Raw genomic sequence first — 18,656 nt, 5'->3', positions numbered from 1 at the left:
ATGATAAAAAATGATAAAGAATAACATTCGAATTACATATTTACAACGCATTTTTGTTATAGTTTATATTGATCGAATGTTAAATGATGATAAAGAATGATACAAAATGATAAAGAATTATTCAGCATGATAAAGAATGATAAATATTAAATGATAAAAAATGATAAAGAATAACATTCGAATTACATATTTATTTACAAAGCATTTTTGTTATAGTTTATATTGATCGTACTAATGCTTGTGTACATAAATGTGTATCATAAATGATGAAGAATAAAAAAGTATAATAAATAATGGTAAATAAATGGTAATAATGAAAAATTATCAAAGATGACTAAAAATGATAAAAAAGGATATAGCATAACGATTGATATTATCTATTTGATATTTGCACACAATTTGCAACAGTTTATATTTACTGTACTTGCGTGAATGATAGAACAATGATAATGAATAATATATAATAAAAGAGAATGAAATACTGATAAAGATAGTTAAAGAATGAAAAAATGTTAAATAATGATAATTAATACCATTATATATTTACAGAAAATTTGCTATGGTTTATATTTATTGTACTTATGCTTCCGTGAAACGGCTGGTAAAATAAATGAGAAATACATACCAAGATTAAAAAAAGAAGAATTAATTATATTTATGTAAATATTAGAACTGATATTAAAATTTTAGCTGCCTTATCAGTTTAAACAGAAGTGACGTTTGAAACAAATGTTGGGTTGCGACAGGGAGATGCGCTGGCGTGTCTCCCCTTCAACATAGCTTTGAAAAAGGCGGTCAGAGATGCACGAATAGACAACAGAGGAAATATTTTTAATAAATTATCCCAAATTTTGGTATGTAGGTGACGTGGGCCTAGTTGCCTGCACAACACGCAAACTAGAAGAAATGTATACCACCTTTTCAAATGCCTCAAAAAATATGGGCCTGAAAGTAAACGAGGAGAAAACTAAGATGTTGGCATCAACACCCAACAATAGAGCCAGAAACATCGGTCACCAATTCACTGTTGATAACTGTACCTTTGAAGTGGTGGACAAATTCACATACTTAGGCTCCCTGATCACCAAGGAGAACGTCATGACGGAAGAAATCAAGCGAAGGATAATCCTAGCGAACAAATGCTATTTTGGACTGAGTAGACATATGAGAAGCAGAAACTTAAGCCAAAAAATAAAAATAACCATATACAAAACCCTTATACAACCAGTGTTGACATATGGATCGGAGACATGGACCATCTCCAAGGCAGATGAAAACCTTCTGCTTATATTTGAATGAAGGATCCTGAGAGGAATATTCGGTGGCATCTGTGAAAGTGGTATTTGGAGGAGGAGGTACAACTACGAGGTATACCACAGATATAAACATATATTTGGTGGTAAAGACGTAGTATCTCTTATAAGAATAGGAAGGCTACGATGGGTAGGACATCTAGCAAGATCACAGCATAACGACCCTCCTAGAAGAATCCTTATGTCACAACCTGTGGGAAGTAGAAATAGGGGTAGGTCAAAAGTTAGATGGAAGGATGGTGTAGATGAGGATGGGAGAAAAATGAGAAAAATAGGCGCAGCAAACTGGCAATGGATAGGACTGACTGGCGTAATAGACTTGGGAAGGTCGAGGCTTTTTCATAGGGCTGTAACACCATTGATGATGATGACGTTTTAAAAAGTGATTTGTCGATGACAATAAATTGTAAATCATAATTAAATAATTTTGGTATCTTCAAGAATTTAATTAAGTTTTCTATGTTGAAGATATTTATCCACTAGAAAGGACATTAAAAACAACCTATAGAATATTTAACACAAGGCTTGTGCAAATAATGGGATCTAAAGAAACATTTAACGAATATTTCGTACATTGGACAACACATTTAGTGATAAAAGATACATACCATATTATTCACACAACCAAACTTATATGGAATCACCATGTATTTCAAAGTAATATTTATTTCTTTTGAAAAAACTTGTTATTGTTGCGAAGAATAAAGGTTTTTATTGAAAATAAACAAATCGATAAAGGTGGGTTCTCATTAGTCAATCTCATTGATCAATATCCTTGATTCTATGCTATAGAAGAAAAATAGATTTATATGAACGTCGATTCAGCGATATTGTTCTATCATATGGTATTTCAATAAAAGTGAAAAGCCTTCCTACTTTTGCTAGATCAATGGAAATGATTCTATCAAATAGAACCATGCTTGACAGTGAGAACTAGCGTTCAGTTGCGTTGACTTGTATTTTGTGGAGTTAAATAGTAAGCATATGAGATGAGGTTAAATTCTTTGTGAAAACCGTAGCAATATTATAATTTCGTGAACAATGTCAAATTTTAAATGGAGAGACAACCATATCTACAAGTTTCTAGAACTATAGGTACCAGAGAGAGGAGTGCTATGGATAATTATTAGTGAACAATGTAAAAATATAATAAAGCGGGAAAAAGCTATGAAGCTAATCGTTTTGGAATGGAAATAGAAATCCTGACTCTAAACGATATTAAAAATAAAACTAAAAGTATCCGGACAACCTACAAAGTTGAACTGAATAAAATATTAAAAGCAAATAAAAGTGGTACAGGAACAGATGATTTGTATAAACATAAATCACCATAAACCAAAAGGTTTAAGAGGTGTTTCCGTTGCAAAAGAGAGTCAGAGATGTTCTTGTTTTCCTATTTTTAAGTACGTTTTTAAATATTCACACCCAATGCGAACGCCAGCATGCACAATTTTCTTCTTTACAGCCATTATTAAAGTTAGCACTTTGTAGACCGAATTCAATATCCTTGAAATAGTGTGAATTTGAATACTATGTTCAGTTGCATAGAATCAACGCTATTGATCAATGAGGTTGACTAATGAGAACCTGCCTTAAGACAATCAGCTAGTACAGCTCAGTACGGTATAGATTGTTTGCTTGAATTGAACGAAAATAAATAAACTATCTTTTGCGTCCAAAAACGAAAATATGCCTTATGTGGGGTTATAGGACTTACAACGGGGAACGATTATTGGTCTTGTGAAGCAAGTAATGTTCTCAGAGGGACATAGCTGCAGAGCTAGGCGTAACACAGAGCGTTCTGTCCAAAACCTATGCTAGGTAACAGGAATTAGGAAAGTTAAAAAATAAAGCAAGGGAAAGTCGCCAAAAAGTAATAACTGCTCGCCACGATCGTTTAATTGTAAAATCAGCTGGAAGACACCCAACCATTTCTCACCTGCAGCTCCAAAGGCAACTTTTGGAAGCTACAGGCGTAACTGTTTCAGTTGAAACGATAAGAAGCAGAGTTCATGCCAAGAAGTATACAGTAGGAGAAACTTATGGGTTCCCGAGTTATCCAGGTAGCACAATATTGATCGCCTAAATTGGTGTCTTCATCACCAAAACTGGAACATTGGGAATTGACAAAATGTGATATTTCCAGAAGAAGCCAAGATTTGTGTAAAATCAAATGTACCATGAAATCGTGTACTTAGAGGTCGAAGAAGACAAGCAAAGAACGAAAACTGTCCGATCGGTTCACCTATATAAAGGAGGAAGTGTAATGTTCTGGAGAGGCATTGTGATCCGTAAAAAAACTCCCTTAATTTTCATCCAATCCACCTTAACTGCTCACTGGTATGTTGATAACCTGTAGTTAGGCTCTATAAAGGTGCAACAGGAGAAAATTTAATTTTCATGCGTCATAATAGACTTTCACATGCCATTAGAGTGACTAGAGACTTCATTGAAGCAGAAGATATCCCTTGTTTGGAGTGACCTGCTTGCTCACCCGAGCTTAACCCTATAGAGTATTTGTGGGGATATGCCTAAAAGAAAAATTAGAGCTCGCCGGGATAAACCACAAAACACCGCACGGCTAGTACAAGTTGTTCTTGAAGAATGGAACAACCTACCACAACAAAATGTTGATAATTTGATTAGTAGCGTGCCCACGCAAATTGAAGCTTGCATACGGACTAGAGGTGAAAACACTGACTACCAAAAAAAAACATAAATACATAAAAACAATTTAAACATTATTAGTTTCATATTGAAATTTTTTATGCTATTGACTTTAAAACAACTAGTTTCAATTTGTTTTTTAAATAATTTATTGTTTTATTTAATTGTTATGTACTTGTGATTAAATTGCTTTAAAATAAATATCGTTTGACCTCGTGTGTTCGTTTTTTTTAAATTCGCACGAAATAATAAGAAATATCAGATGATTCCATATATAGACCAGGGCGCATCTGTAAAAATATTAGTACATTTGGACGTTGAGAGGTGACTCAAATTTTTTTGCAGAAGTTGCTTGAAAATAACTCAAATAATAATATTTGAGTTATCCTCCCTCTCAAAAAGGTCCGGAACATTGTTTAAATAATCAAAATGTCAAAAAATGAAGGCAAAATTCGATTCTTTTCTCCGTTTTTTGATTATAACTTTAAAAGTATTCATTTCCGAGAAAAGTTGTACTAATATAAAAGTTGCGTAATTAAATTTCCTACAATATAGAATTGGTTAAAATTTAAAAAAATAGTCACCTTTGTGGCAAAATAGCAATAATTGCGAAAAAAATATACAAAAACAAGTATTCGCATTTTACGTTTTTCAACCATTTATGCTACACTTAGGGCCTTCATATTTCACTCAGAAAAATTTTATGATACAATAAAACAACACTGTAAATTTCATTAAGATCGGTTCAATAGATTTTGCAAAATAAATTTTGCAATCCAGCTTTCGCAAAAAAAAATCATTTTTTCAAAATGTTACAGGACTGAAAATAAAGCAGATAGCAAGTTGAATTTTTTTTTGCATATAGAAGTGTACTATATCTTTTATTTGCAGTTTTTGCCGTTACCACGGCGTCAGGAATTTTTTTAAATATACATTAATTATTGGTGCTAGGCGCAGGACAGCGGATAGTTTGCTCTGATTGGGCATTCCAATGACCTTTAATAATGATTCATACATTTTAATTTTTATTACATTTCGATATAAATAAATAAATTTGTGTATTGCAAAATAAAAACACATACTCTATCCTTTGAAATAACACTTTTTTTAGCAAAAACTTTCTTTGTTCATATATTTTAACTTGGAGAATAAAAGTTTATTATTTTTAAACATATGCAATTGTTTAAACAATATTTCACAAACAATAATAAAATTAGTTTGATTTTTGTGGAATTAAAATATTAAAATACAACAAAATATAGAGTAACAAAATAATATATTAGATAAAGATTGGAAGAAATTTTGGTGGAAATCAACTTGTGTGAATCGAACACCGCTGTCCTGCGCGTAGCACCAATAATTAATGTTTATTTTAAAAAAATTCCTGACGCCGTGGTAGTTAATCGATTTTAATTTTGTAAATTGCAAATGAAAGGTACAGTACAGTTCTATACGCAAAAAAAATTTCAACTTGCTATCTGCTTTATTTTCAGTCCTGTAACATTTTGAAAAAATGATTTTTTTGTTTGCGAAAGCTGGATTGCAAAATTTATTTTGCAAAATCTATGGAACCGATTTTAATGAAATTTATAGTATTGTTTTACTGTATTATAAAGTTTTTCTGGGTGAAATATGAAGTTCCTAAGTGTAGCATAAATTTTGCTATTTTGCAACAAGTTGACTATTTTTTAAATTTTTTAACCAATTTTATATTGTAGGAAATTTAATTACGCAACTTTTATGTCGGTACAACATTTCTCGGAAATGAAAACTTTTAAAGTTATAATCAAAAAACGAAGAAAAAAATCGAATTGTTCCTTCATTTTTTGACATTTTGATTATTTAAACAATGTTCCGGACCTTTTTGAGAGGGAGGATAACTCAAATATTATTATTTGAGTTATTTTCAAGTAATTTCTGCAAAAAAATTTGAGTCACCTCTCAACGTCCATCTCAAAACAAATGCGCCCTGGACTAATAAGTAGCTTGTGTAGCTTCGAAACTGGCAGTGTGATGACGAAGTTCAAGTTCTAATCAACTTTTTTGTCCATCTCTATTGAATATTTCAATACCAAAACTATTAATGATATTATCATACAATTTCTTAAAGATTCTAAAATAAAAATTTAATATGACATCTTCAATCTTCAACTTTCAAATATCTGTGGCAAAAAGTTTATCTAATGCCATCCCCTCTTTGTGAACACACACTCTATTGAATATATTATGCGTAGATGTGAGATATTATTACTACTTTAATTATTTTTTACAGGCGTTTATTTCATCAAGAAGGCACCAATTCCTGTATGTAAAATAACGCCATCCGAAACCGTAATACCAGGAGACCTTTCACCTAAAATAATTGATCAGCTAGCGTCACTTGTAGACGAGGTAAATAGTTGAGTTCTATTTATTATTATTTAGTGACTATACATTTATTGCTCTATTAAAGTATCATCTAAAAATTAAATATTATATTTTGTATAACATATTTTCTTCTTATATAGAAAGTTTCTATTAGACTGAAAAATTTCTTGATCTCCTTTCTAGAAGTGAATAAACTTGATAAAATAAATTATATGATAAGAGATGAAATTGACCCCTTAGAGGCCATATCCGTAAATTCACCTTACATGCGTCCTAAAGCATCGTCCACGAATCGCCATTTAATATTTTCTTGTCCACTACTGAACATAGATCTCCCGCATACTTTTCCATCTGTTTTAATTTTGTGCCTCTTGCATTTAGTTGTTTTGGTAACGTTTTAGATCGTCACTCCATCGTGTTGGTGGACGACCTCTACTTCGGTAGACATTATCTCTCGGTCTTGATTCCGGTATATCTACGCTTTTTCCTTTTGATATCTGGAATTCCAGCCACCTGACCTGCCCGGTTACAATTTAATATTGCTATTAAAGGGTTAAAGGTTATTCTTTTAAGACATATTGGGAAGTCGAATAATTTAAAAATATGGTTCAACGTTCCAAAAGCTGCCCAAGTAATTTTTATACGATGTAGAAGCTCAATGGTTTGATTATGTTTTCCTATGTAAATATCGTTTATAGGCCATTACTTAGCCTACGAATTTTCTTCCAACGCTTATATTTTCACTGACTACAAGATTTATATCTTTAAGTGGTAACAAACAAATTGAATGAAATTATAGATACCATTAGCAGAAGAACAACAAGGTTTTAGATCGTTTTAGGTTAGGAAGATCATGCACTGACGCTATTTTTATAATGAGGCAAGTTCAGAAATCGTTGGAATAGAACAAACCGGCATATTTATGTTTCGTCGACCTTAAGAAAGCATTTGACAGGGTCACATTAAAGGACGTTATCCATTTGTTATACTCGAGAGAGATACCTCTAGGAATAATTAAAACAGTCGAAAAATCTACCAGAACAACACAATAAAAGTAAAAGTGGAAGATGAACTAACTGACCCAATTTAAGCCAGCAATGGGATAAGACAAGGGGATTCCTTGAGTCCTTTATTGTTCAACCTGATCATGGACGAAATAATAAAAAAATTAAGAACAAAAAAAGAATACCAAATGGGAGAAAAATAATTTAAAATTTAAAATAATCTGCTATGCAGACGATTCAATACTAATCTCTCAAAGTGAAAATGATTTACAACGTATGCTGCACCAATTTAACATAACCGCCAGAAAATTTAACATGTTAATTTCCCCAAAAAAGACAAAATTCAAGGTTATAACAGCAGACCCAATAAGATGTAAATTGGAGCTGAAAGGTCAGATAATAGAACAAGTGATGTTTAAATACCTAGGCATCACACTATCTAGCTACGGAAGGCTCGAAACAGAAGTGGAAGGTCAAGTGAATAGAGCAAACAGAGCCGCAAGTTTCCTGAATGACACAATATGGAGAAATAAAAATATCGAAAAAGAAATGAAAGGCAGAATTTACAAAACAGTCATCAGACCAATAATGACATAAGCGACAAAATATTGCTCGAAACAGCGGAGATGAAAACCTTTCGAAAAATCGATGGTAAGACTCTATGGGACAGAGCTAGAAGTACAGATATACGACGGAGATGCAAGGTGGATAACATTAATAACTGCGTAAAAACCAGAAGAATAGCATGGAATGACCTTCTTCTTATTCTTATGCAATTCACTAATGGATGTTCGCGATCACGCGTTTTTTAGTCCTGTCCATTGTTTGACATTACGGAGCCATGACATTTTCTTCCTGCCCACTCCCCTTCTTCCTTCGATCTTTCCTTCAATTAAGGTTTGCAGAAACTGATATCTTTCATTTCTAATTATGTGTCCCAGGTATGCCGTTTTTCTCTGTTTAATTGTGCACATCAGTTGTCGTTCTGTACCAATTCTTCTCAGGATTTCTTCATTTGTTATTCTTGAGGTCCAGGGAACTTTAAGGATTCGTCGATAGATCCACATCTCAAATGCCTCTAGCTTATTCATTGTGTTTATTTTTAAAGTCCATCCTTCCATGCCATATAGGAGCACCGACCATATATAGCATTTTGTGAATCTTAATCTTAGGTTTAGGTCAAAGTCAGAGTTCGTAAAGACGTTTCTGAATTTCATGAATGCACTTCTGGCTCTTTCTATCCGACATTTAATTTCCATATCCGACATCCAGTCTTCACATAGCCAGGTTCCCAGGTACTTAAACTTTCTTACGCGCTCTACATCAGCTAGTCTTGCATTTTGATGTTGACATAATTGACGGCTGATTATAAGGAACTTCGTCTTTTTTATGTTGATGCTAAGTCCCATGTTCTCGCTATGCTCTCCAATTTTATTAAGAAGGTTTGGAGGTCTTCTATATTGTCTGCTATTAAGACCGAATCATCCGCATATCGTATATTATTGACCCAGGTACCATTCACTTTGATGCAGCTTTCGCATTCCTCAAGAGCTTCTTGGAAGATACTTTCTGAATATAGATTGAACAGTAGTGGGGAGAGAATGCATCCCTGTCTTACACCTCTGAGAATTTTTTGAGCTTGCGTTGTTTCATTATCCACCTTGACGACAGCTGTTTGATTCCAGTAAAGAGCCTCTATGCAACGAATATCTTTTTGATCTATGTCGAGTTGTTTTAGTATATGTACGAGTTTATGATGTTGTACTCGATCGAAGGCTTTTTCATAATCCATAAAGCACATCATTACATCTTTCCTTTGATCGTAGCAGTTCTGAGCTAGCACTTGGGTTGCAACTAGTGCTTCCCTGGTACCCAGGCCTTTTCGAAATCCAAATTGTGAGCAACCAATAACCTTATCGCATTTTGTGGAGATTCTGTAGTGAAGAACTTTGAGGAATATTTTTAAAGAATGGCTCATCAGACTTATCAGTCGGTGCTCTTGACACTTTGTTGCGTTGTTCTTTTTTGGCAAAGGGATAAAGGTAGATACAAGCCATTGGACAGGGAATTTTCCTTTTTTATAGATTTGGTTGAAAAATCTTTGGAGTATCGTAATTCCCTCTTCATCTAACAATCTGAGTAACTCAACAGGAATTTTGTCAGGTCCAACTGCTTTTCCGTCTTTCGAGGTATTTATTGCTCTAGTAATTTCTTCAATTGTGATCTCGGGACCAGATAGGTTGTTAATATCTATCACTTGTTCCTGAACGACTTCTATCTCAGGCCTCTCGTCTGCAAAGAGATTTTTGATGTATTTTTCCCATATGAGTTTCCTCTCTCTATCATCTTGTGCCATTTTTCCTTGTTCATTTTCTAAGTTAGAAAATTTCTTTTTTCTGTATATTCCAGCTACCTCCTTTAGTTTCTTATGTAGTTTGTGGTCATCATGTTGTTTTTGTAACTGTTCCATTTCCTCACACTGTTGCTTTAGCCACTTAATTTTTTGCCGTTCTTATCTCTGTTCTTATGCGTTGTTGTTGTTCTCGATATTTTTCTCGGTTCCCTTGGTTTTTATGTTTTCTTCTTTCTTCGAACATTGCCAGGATTTCGTCAGTCATCCAACTTTTCTTTTGTATTTTTTGTTTATAACCTAACTCTTTTTTAACTGTATCCGTCATTGTTTCCTCTATGGCTCTCCATGTGTTATCCAAATTAACTTCTCTTTCTAGTTCTACTTTGGTATTCTTTGTTAGTTCTTTGTTTAATTTCATACTTAATTCTCTTCTGGTATTCTCATCTTTAAGTTTAGCATAGTCTATTGTTGGTTCTGGTTTAGGTCTCCTCATATTAGTGATTTTTATTTTTATTTCTGCTAAGAGAAGGACATGGTCTGATGGAACATCGGCGCCAGGGTATGTACAAGTTCTAGTTATTGATGATCCAAATCTTTTGTTAACCATTATGTAATCGATCTGGTTTCGAACTATACTCTCGGGGCGGTCCGCTGGGGCTTTCCATGTATATAAGCGTCTAGGTGGTAGCTTGAACCAGGTATTAGATATTTTCATATCTTCCTCTTGGCAAAATTGATATAGTCGTTCGCCTCGGTCATTTCTCTCTCCCAGGCCGTACGGGCCTATTAAATCGTCGTCTCTACCTCTCCCTATCTTGGCATTAAAGTCGCCCATTATGAGGTTTACTTCATGTCTCTTCACGTTACTAAGCAGTTGTTTAAGTTCTGCGTAGAACATTTCTATATCTTCTTCTGTTGAGTCCGATGTTGGGGCATAAACCTGAATTATGTTGATATTGACTGGACTGGCTTTCAGTTTGAGTAAGGCCATACGGTCTGAGAGTGGGAAGAACTGTATTACCGATGCAGATAATTTGCTCGTGATTATTATACCTACTCCCTTTCTGTGGTTTTTATCCTGGTTTCCAGAATAGTACATAACTGCCCCTTCGACAGCACACCTTCCTACATCTGGCCACCATGTTTCTGCTATCCCCAAGACATATATCTTCAATCTCTTTACTTCTTGGATTACGTTAGTCAGCTTCCCAGCTTCATACAAACTTTGCACGTTCCATGTTCCGATCTTCATTTTACTTCGTAAGTTCAATTGGGTTAGGCTTTTATCATTTAACTGCGTGGAATGACCACATAAGCCGAATGACAACAAATAAGGTAGTCAGGACAGTCAGAGACGGCTCCCCAATAGTAAGACGATCAGTGTGAAGACCACGAAAACGATGGAACGACAACTAACTAGAAGCACATTGAAAAAACAGACATAGTCATGTCTATACAAAAAGAAGAAGAAGAAGAAGAAGAAGTATGAATATACGCATAAGAATTCTCAGATTTTACTTCTTTAGTGTCCTCCAAGCTGGAGTCTTACAGAAGATGCCATAAAATGATTAGAGGGGTTTGAAATGTGGTGCTACCGACGCCGACGTTTGATGAGGGTCTCATATATACACCACACAACTATTCTCCAGACGCTTACAAATGACAAATAAATTATTAACACCGTAAAAGAACAGAAAATTGGCTTACTTCGGCCACATTATGCGTAATAATAAATACCGATTTCTACAGTTAATTCTACAAGGAAAGATTGAGGGCAAGAGAGGCCCTGGACGTATATGTATATCCTGGCTGGCCAATCTTAGGAAGTGAACTGGTCTAGCGTCAACTGATCCATGGGCGTCCGCAGGGTCAAAACTAGGGGGGGGGGCAGATTTGAGAAATAAAAAAATATGTTAGATAAGCAATAATAAATATAGACGTAAATTGAAAGTCTTCACTGAGAGGGGAGAGGAGGAAGGGGTTTCCCTCAGAAAAGTCTTGAAAATTACGTTTTTGGAGCCAAAATTATAACTCAACGCCTTCATACAAAAATGAAGCAAACTAAATAAAATTTAAATATTTAAAAATTTTTTAATGCTTTTTACAAAAACGTGATGCAAATTTAACAAGTTTATTTCCTCCTGGATAATCCTTCGATTTGTGAAGCAAGATAAATTGTCTGTTCCTAAACACTATTATTTAAACAACAATTTACGCGGATCAATTGTAAATTCTTGTAAAACTTTCTCTACAAACTCTTTCTTTTTGGTAATATTTGTTTCCGATTAATGCTCAAATGCTCATTAGAGCTAACCCATTAAGGCGATCTTCGGCCGTTGTACTCCGCAACCATGTTTTTATTCTTCGAAGACTTCTGAACGACTTCTCAACTGTACACGTAGTGCAAGGCAATGTTACGAGAATTTCCGGTAATTATTATGATGGATAAAAAGTAGTGGACGCTCGAACCAGTTCAAAAATTTCAACGGTGTTGAAGTTTTCTAACTTATTATTAAGGCGTTTTTTATTCCAATGTTCTACCCATACTTCTAGCTCTGCATCCATTCCATCTATTTCATAGTGGTTTAAGGATTGTCTTAGTTATAATTAAAGGCAATTTAAATCAATTTTTGAAAAATGCTTGAGATGCAGGAGTCTGAGAGCGAAGGCTGGCGTATTTTCTTCGGAAAACCATGTCCCTAGAGAAGATATGATAGAATTCAGAAACGGAAGAATCATGGATCTCCTCTAGTATTCACTAGGCGTATCAGGTGGTTGATTGCTTCTATGTGTGCTGCTTGTTTACAGTTCTAGAGGTAGATAATTCAAAACCGCATTCTTTGGCTATCAAATTGGCTTCATGCAATAAAGTGTTTGTTACGTTCTCTGCGTTCTGTCTATGTTTTTTTAAATTTCCGAATATCCATCGTAAAATAAATACACCAAAGACACAAAACACTCGTACAAATATCAAAATTCGGGAGATCACTCTTGCAACTTATTACTTCTACATCTACTATTTACTAAAGCTAAAGAATGACTGAAAAACTGAAATGAATAATGAATCCTAGAGCAAAGCTTGTGCTAAAAGTTCAAAGAATCTAAAATTCGTTGAATTGCATATTTAGACTTATATGTTGTTCTTGGAAATACTTCCGGTTTGAGCTACATGTATTCCCAGAACTCATAATTCATAAGGCGATCAAAATATTTGGTTCTACGAATTCAGGGGTGGTTGCTGTTGCTTTCAGATTTAAAAAATATTAGGTAAATAACATAATAGTAGATCTCAAATTTTCATTAGTTTTGTTAAGTTTATGTGGTTTTTTGTCCCAGCTAGAATGTAGAAACAGACTGGTTGCATTCAAAATCAAAATTAAGTTACAACTTTGTATTTTTCTATATTGCTTATTCACCAATTTTACACTCGCATCGTCCTCTTTAGGGGGGGGCAGCTGCCCCCTGCCCTCCCTGTGGACACTCATGAACTGATATATATTTCGAGCTGCTATGAATAGAATAAGGTGGGTCAATCTGGTCGCCAACATCTCTAGAAGATAGGCGCCTTTAGAAGAAGACAAGATTTGCCATTATTTCGGTCTTAGATATATTGATATTTAATCCTCCTTCTAAAGAGGAAAGGTAGAACTGATTTAGAAATTTCTTGGCCTCATCTATCCAATCAGAAATTAGCACAACATCATCCGCATTCCTCAAATGGCTAAGCTTTTCTCCGTTTATATTTATGCCTTTGTCCTATCTTTGTCATTGTCTTATCATTGTCTTTGTTTTATAAGATTTTCACTTTTACATAATATGTATATTCCAAAAGCGTAGCGAACTGTGTTTCGGTGATATAGTGTCATACTCCACGTTGTATTAGGAATTTTTGTCTTCACGAAGATCACCCACTCTAACACTAGTTGCGACGTTTTGGCATATATGTATTTAATTATATATCCATATCGGTAGTTAATTTGGCAGTCTACGAAGGCTTCTAACATGTTTTGTTCGTTGCTACTCATAAAACTACTACTAGATTTTAATCTTGATGGGTGTCGTGCTGATCAAGCATGTGATGGTCTTATTTCTTTTTTTTAATCCCAGAAATAATTTTTCTTGTGATGTTGTTAAGAGCAATTTTTATTATAGGGAATATCTTGGAGTTATTTTTCAAGCAGTTCCATTTATATCGCGATCAACGTGGTATGGATGAGCGAAGCGTGTACAAACGGAAGCTGCGAGTACTCTGCTACAGAAAAAGATAAAGCCAGGGTTGATGTTAAAGTATATTATTACTTGAGGAAATTTTTGCTTTGGTTTGGAAATTTTGGTTCCGTGCGGTTTTCTAAGAGTTATCCCGCCAGTTTATATTCATCTTCTTTACCTAGTATGTTAGTTGTTCAGATGATAAGCGCATACTAGAGTTTTCTTAGGGTTTGGCCGTAGATAAAAGTCGTACTCCGGAATGATGTGGCATTTTAGCTGCAAAGTATCTTTAGTATAAATATCATGATATACTTATTCTGTAGTTGAAAAACCGTCTTAAGATATACAATCTCGCAAATTTCTAAAAAAACTTATTTGTTTTTTCAAGATTGATTTGGCATATAGCATATTTGGCCTGGATCCCGCGTACCAAAAAAGTTTATTAATAGCAAACTGAAAATTTGTTAATAGCTTAACGGTGTCTAGTCGAACAAACTTTGATGTACGGAAACACTGGAACACGGTAAATTTTTAATGTGAAACAGGTTAAAAGTTTCGAACGTCAGACTACGAAAACGTCCCATGTATTTTATCGGACAGAACTTCCAGTGGATTTGTTACCTTTTCATTAAACTCTTATGCAAAAATCAGAGTTTTATTTAGCACCAACATAATTCTTGGCATTTGAACATATTCTACGTGTCGGACTTACTAAAATGCCCAATATATTTGTCGGACAAACATTTTTTCATATATTATATAAAGTTTGCTATTGAATAAACTTAAAAACAGCCTGCTAGATTTCACAATCATAAACTTGTCAGGATGGCAAGTTCCACAATTAAAATCACGTTCCACAATTAAAACTCTTCCTGTTCCAGTGTTCCCATATATAAACTTATTAACAAATTTTCAGCTTGCTATTAATAAACTTTTTTTGGTACGCGGAATCCAGGCCTATATGCTAGACTAGATCATTAACAAAAATAATTTTTGAGACATAAGTCGCGTAAACTATGTATTAATATAACATAATATGTTAAAAAAAATTATTTTTAAGTGTCTAACTTTAATTCTAAAACAATTTTGTTCTATTTCTAATAAGAATGTGTCATATTCGCAAAGAAAATATCAAAAGTAACTTTATTAAGATTTAGCCATATTGTAAGTTGCAATGTACTTGCAAAATGAAGTTTTCTATTTTATAGTTTTCTTTTCTGATAGTTGTCTTAAAAGTTGCATGCAGTGTCATCATAAAGAGAGTTTATTTTTAGGAATAATAATCAATATTTATTCTCGTTACCATATCCAATTTATTTGCTTATTATCATGAGAAAAGACACAGTTTGTCTAAAAGATACGGTAAAACTAGTAATAACTATTGATTAAGAAATAATTGCACTAAGCAAATCGACTATTTTTAGAGTCAATTTAGGTAATGAAAATTTCCTAATATTTAAAAGAATCTGATCATCTGATTTAATATGTCTCTGTAATTGGAATATCCGAAAATAATTGGTTTATCCGAGCAATTTGTTTTAGACGGGTAGCCAATGTTCCATTTATAGATTAATATGAAACGGTTGTGTCTCTCAAGGTACAGTTTTTTAATAAGAAAATCTTGTATGATTTCTCCTTGTAACTTTCTTGTGTTAATGTTTGCTTAGTTTGCAAAAACCCAATTTAAAATTTTTATAATGACACTAGGCGCCTAACACAAAACACAAAAGATCTTCTTTTTGTTACTGGAGATCGCTTTGTATATCAATGCATTTCAGTTAAAAAATAAATGGCTGTTAGTTGCTGATTACGGGACAGTATGACAGTTTAAGGCACAAAGCAGGACATAGGCTTCACCTATTTGTAACCAAAGCGCACGGTCTTGTGTATCTCAGAATGGATCCAATTTTGGTCATCTTTCGCACATATCATATTGCCATGGTCTAGGTGATCTTCCTCTGTTTCGTTTATCTGTTCCTGATCTCTATCGGTTAACTTGTGTGTCCACCTTCCATCCTTTATCCTTGCCGCGTGGGCAACCTATCTCCATTTCCATCTGAAACCTCTCTCCACAGCATCTGTATCTATGGTTCTGTTTCGTAGGTCATCTTCTATCAAAACTATTTCATTAGCCTAAATCAGGTGGTGCAGTCTTTCCCAGTCGACACTTTTCTCTTTATGATACCAATCAAGGGTTTTAAGAGCAGTATCTAGGGCAGTTATGGAAAGCATGTTGTAGTCTATGAATTTTTCAATGAGTTCTTATCATTTTGCAGGTGGTCGTTGGTGCCAAACTTTGATCGAAATTCCGCTTCCTCTTTGATTTGGTACAGGTCTAATTGTTTAAACAATCTTGTTGCTATCAATCTTGTGAAATATTTTATATGTGTCATAATGGGTGTCATAATGGGTGGATAATAGACAACTTGCATAAAATTTTAAATTCGAAAAAATGCTGTAAATCACAACAGATCATAATTTAAAATATACACTGCGCGTCAGAGAAAACGGGCACCCCAAAAATGGATCATTTTTGATGTCTCGTATCTCCTAAACCTGTTGTCCGATTTAAGTAATTTTTTAACATGTTATAGCTTCATTCTTTAACAATATTGTATACATTTTAATTGTATACCGGGTGTACGAATAAAACTGTGTTTTTTTCTCAAAATTCGCAACACCCGGAATATTCTAGCATTAATAAAATACTGAAATTAAAACCCAAGTATAACCTCAGGTTTTCTTAACATTCTGTTTTTTTATTCATTCACTTATGTTGAATAATACAAAAGTTAGGTACTTTAACAACTAGCCATGTTCTTCATCAGTACAGGGTGTTTCTAAAAAAGTGCGACAAACTTTATGGGGTATTTCTGCATTAAAAAATAATGACAGTTGGCTTTATAATCGTATGTCCGCCAATGCTTAGTTTCCGAGATACGGGATGTTGAATATTTTCTTACATTGCTGACGCTCTTAAAATTAATGAAATTTCATTTGCGTATCTCAACCGGTTTTAGGGTAATAAATAAATCGTCAGCAATGTAAGAAAACATTCAACATCCGGTATCTCGGAAACGAAGCATTTGCTTATATGTTTATAAATCAAACGGTCATTTTTTCATGCAGAATTACCCCTTAAAGTTTGTCGCACCTATTTAGAAACACCCTATACTGATGAAGAACATGGCTAGTTGTTAAAGTACCTAACTTTTGTATTATCCAACATAAGCGAATGAATCAAAAAACAAAATGTTAAGAAAACCTGAGGCTATAGTTGTGTTTTAATTTCAGTATTTTATAAATGCTAGAATATTCCACAGGGTGTAGCGAACTTTGAGAAAAAACACAGTTTGATTCGTACACTCGGTATACAATGAAAATTTACCTGTCGAGCAACAATATTTTTACAGCGATATTGTTAAAAAATGAACCTATAACATATTAAAAAATTACTTAAATCGGAGAACAGATTTAGAAGATACGAGACATCAAAAATGACTCATTTTTTGAGGTGCCCGCTTTCTCTGACGCGCTGTATATACCAAAGAAAAAAAAGTTGCTATTGTCTTTCGTTTGGCCCTAAAAGACGATTGAAATCGAGAGAAAATTCAAATTATAGCGGCCAGCCCAAAACGCGCCCTCATTGGTGATGACGTCACATAAATATAATGTTTAAACTCAGCGCCATCAATTCATTAAGTTTTATATTCATTGACTTGTTGTAATCATTTTATGGTATATTTCAATTTTATAAATCTTTAGAGAGTTGCTGCGAACTATACATTTCATAATATTTGAGTGTTTTTGTTAAGACAATTTTTTTAAAATGACTGAAGAGGGTTTTTCTAAAGGGCAGTCTGATAACTTACCGATTGTAAATATGTTTATGGTGGCCACACATTTTCAAAAGGATGAAAATTTTTCACAGAATTGATATTATATTATATTAAATTATTATTTTTATCTTTTACATCTATATACATTCTGTATTCAAAAGTTCTATAATCTTTTTGTTCAAAATACACTTGATTTATTAAAAAAACTATTAAGACAACAGATGTTACATTTAAACAACAGATACTTACATTAGAATTAGCTTCGCATCCATGAAGACCTTAAGAATGAACTAAAATGTCTTTAATGTCCTTTGTAACCACTTTATTAAACTCCGTTTCTTATCGACTGGTAATCTAATAAAATATTTTATTGATGGTTTCAATCATTGTACTTTAACATCATGGTATTAAACAACACTTTCATAGTATTTACTTTAATTTTCCGTAGTAAAAACACACACAATTCAATACCATCTCTTCAAAAACTGTGTTAGACTCCAAAATAAATAAACTTGTATGTAATTTTAAACGAGACGTTAGAAATGTCACACAAAATATAATCATGTGTCGTCACAAAGGTTCTTGCGATTTTTAGATCGTTTGAAATGATTTAAACACATAGAAGATTTTAAATTTGTACTTTTAAGTTATTATGAGGTTTTGAGGCGTGAAATTTTGGAAATATTATTTTTAAACGAAACAACATTATTATTTAATAAAACAAAAATTCCTTATTTTCTTGGTCAGTTTTATCTCCTTGTTTAAGCAGCAGAATTTTGTTATCTCCTTTTTCGCTTCGACTTTTCTCGTAAAAATAAATTAAAAAAGTTTTTATATTATGAGGCTCAGAGTCCCCCTTCTTGAGGGATTCTATAACTAGTCCATCAGCGGATCTAGAAATTCA

The 18,656-nt window shown here is 33.5% G+C and overlaps 1 protein-coding gene across 1 annotated transcript in view; it reads left to right on the top strand.

Moving 5' to 3' along the window:
• The window catches only part of LOC114342807 (dynein beta chain, ciliary), a 399,165-nt gene that overhangs the window by 2,733 nt on the left and 377,776 nt on the right, over positions 1-18,656 (top strand). The window contains exon 2 of the mRNA XM_050645369.1: positions 6,253-6,371. Within this exon, the coding sequence (XP_050501326.1) occupies positions 6,253-6,371 (119 nt within the window). The remainder of the gene's footprint in view (positions 1-6,252; positions 6,372-18,656) is intronic.

This window comes from Diabrotica virgifera, chromosome 3, assembly GCF_917563875.1.
Source record: "Diabrotica virgifera virgifera chromosome 3, PGI_DIABVI_V3a".
Classification (NCBI taxonomy): domain Eukaryota; kingdom Metazoa; phylum Arthropoda; class Insecta; order Coleoptera; family Chrysomelidae; genus Diabrotica; species Diabrotica virgifera.
The sequence above is the reverse complement of the archived record's forward strand: the minus strand, read 5'-3'. Positions and strand labels throughout refer to the sequence as shown.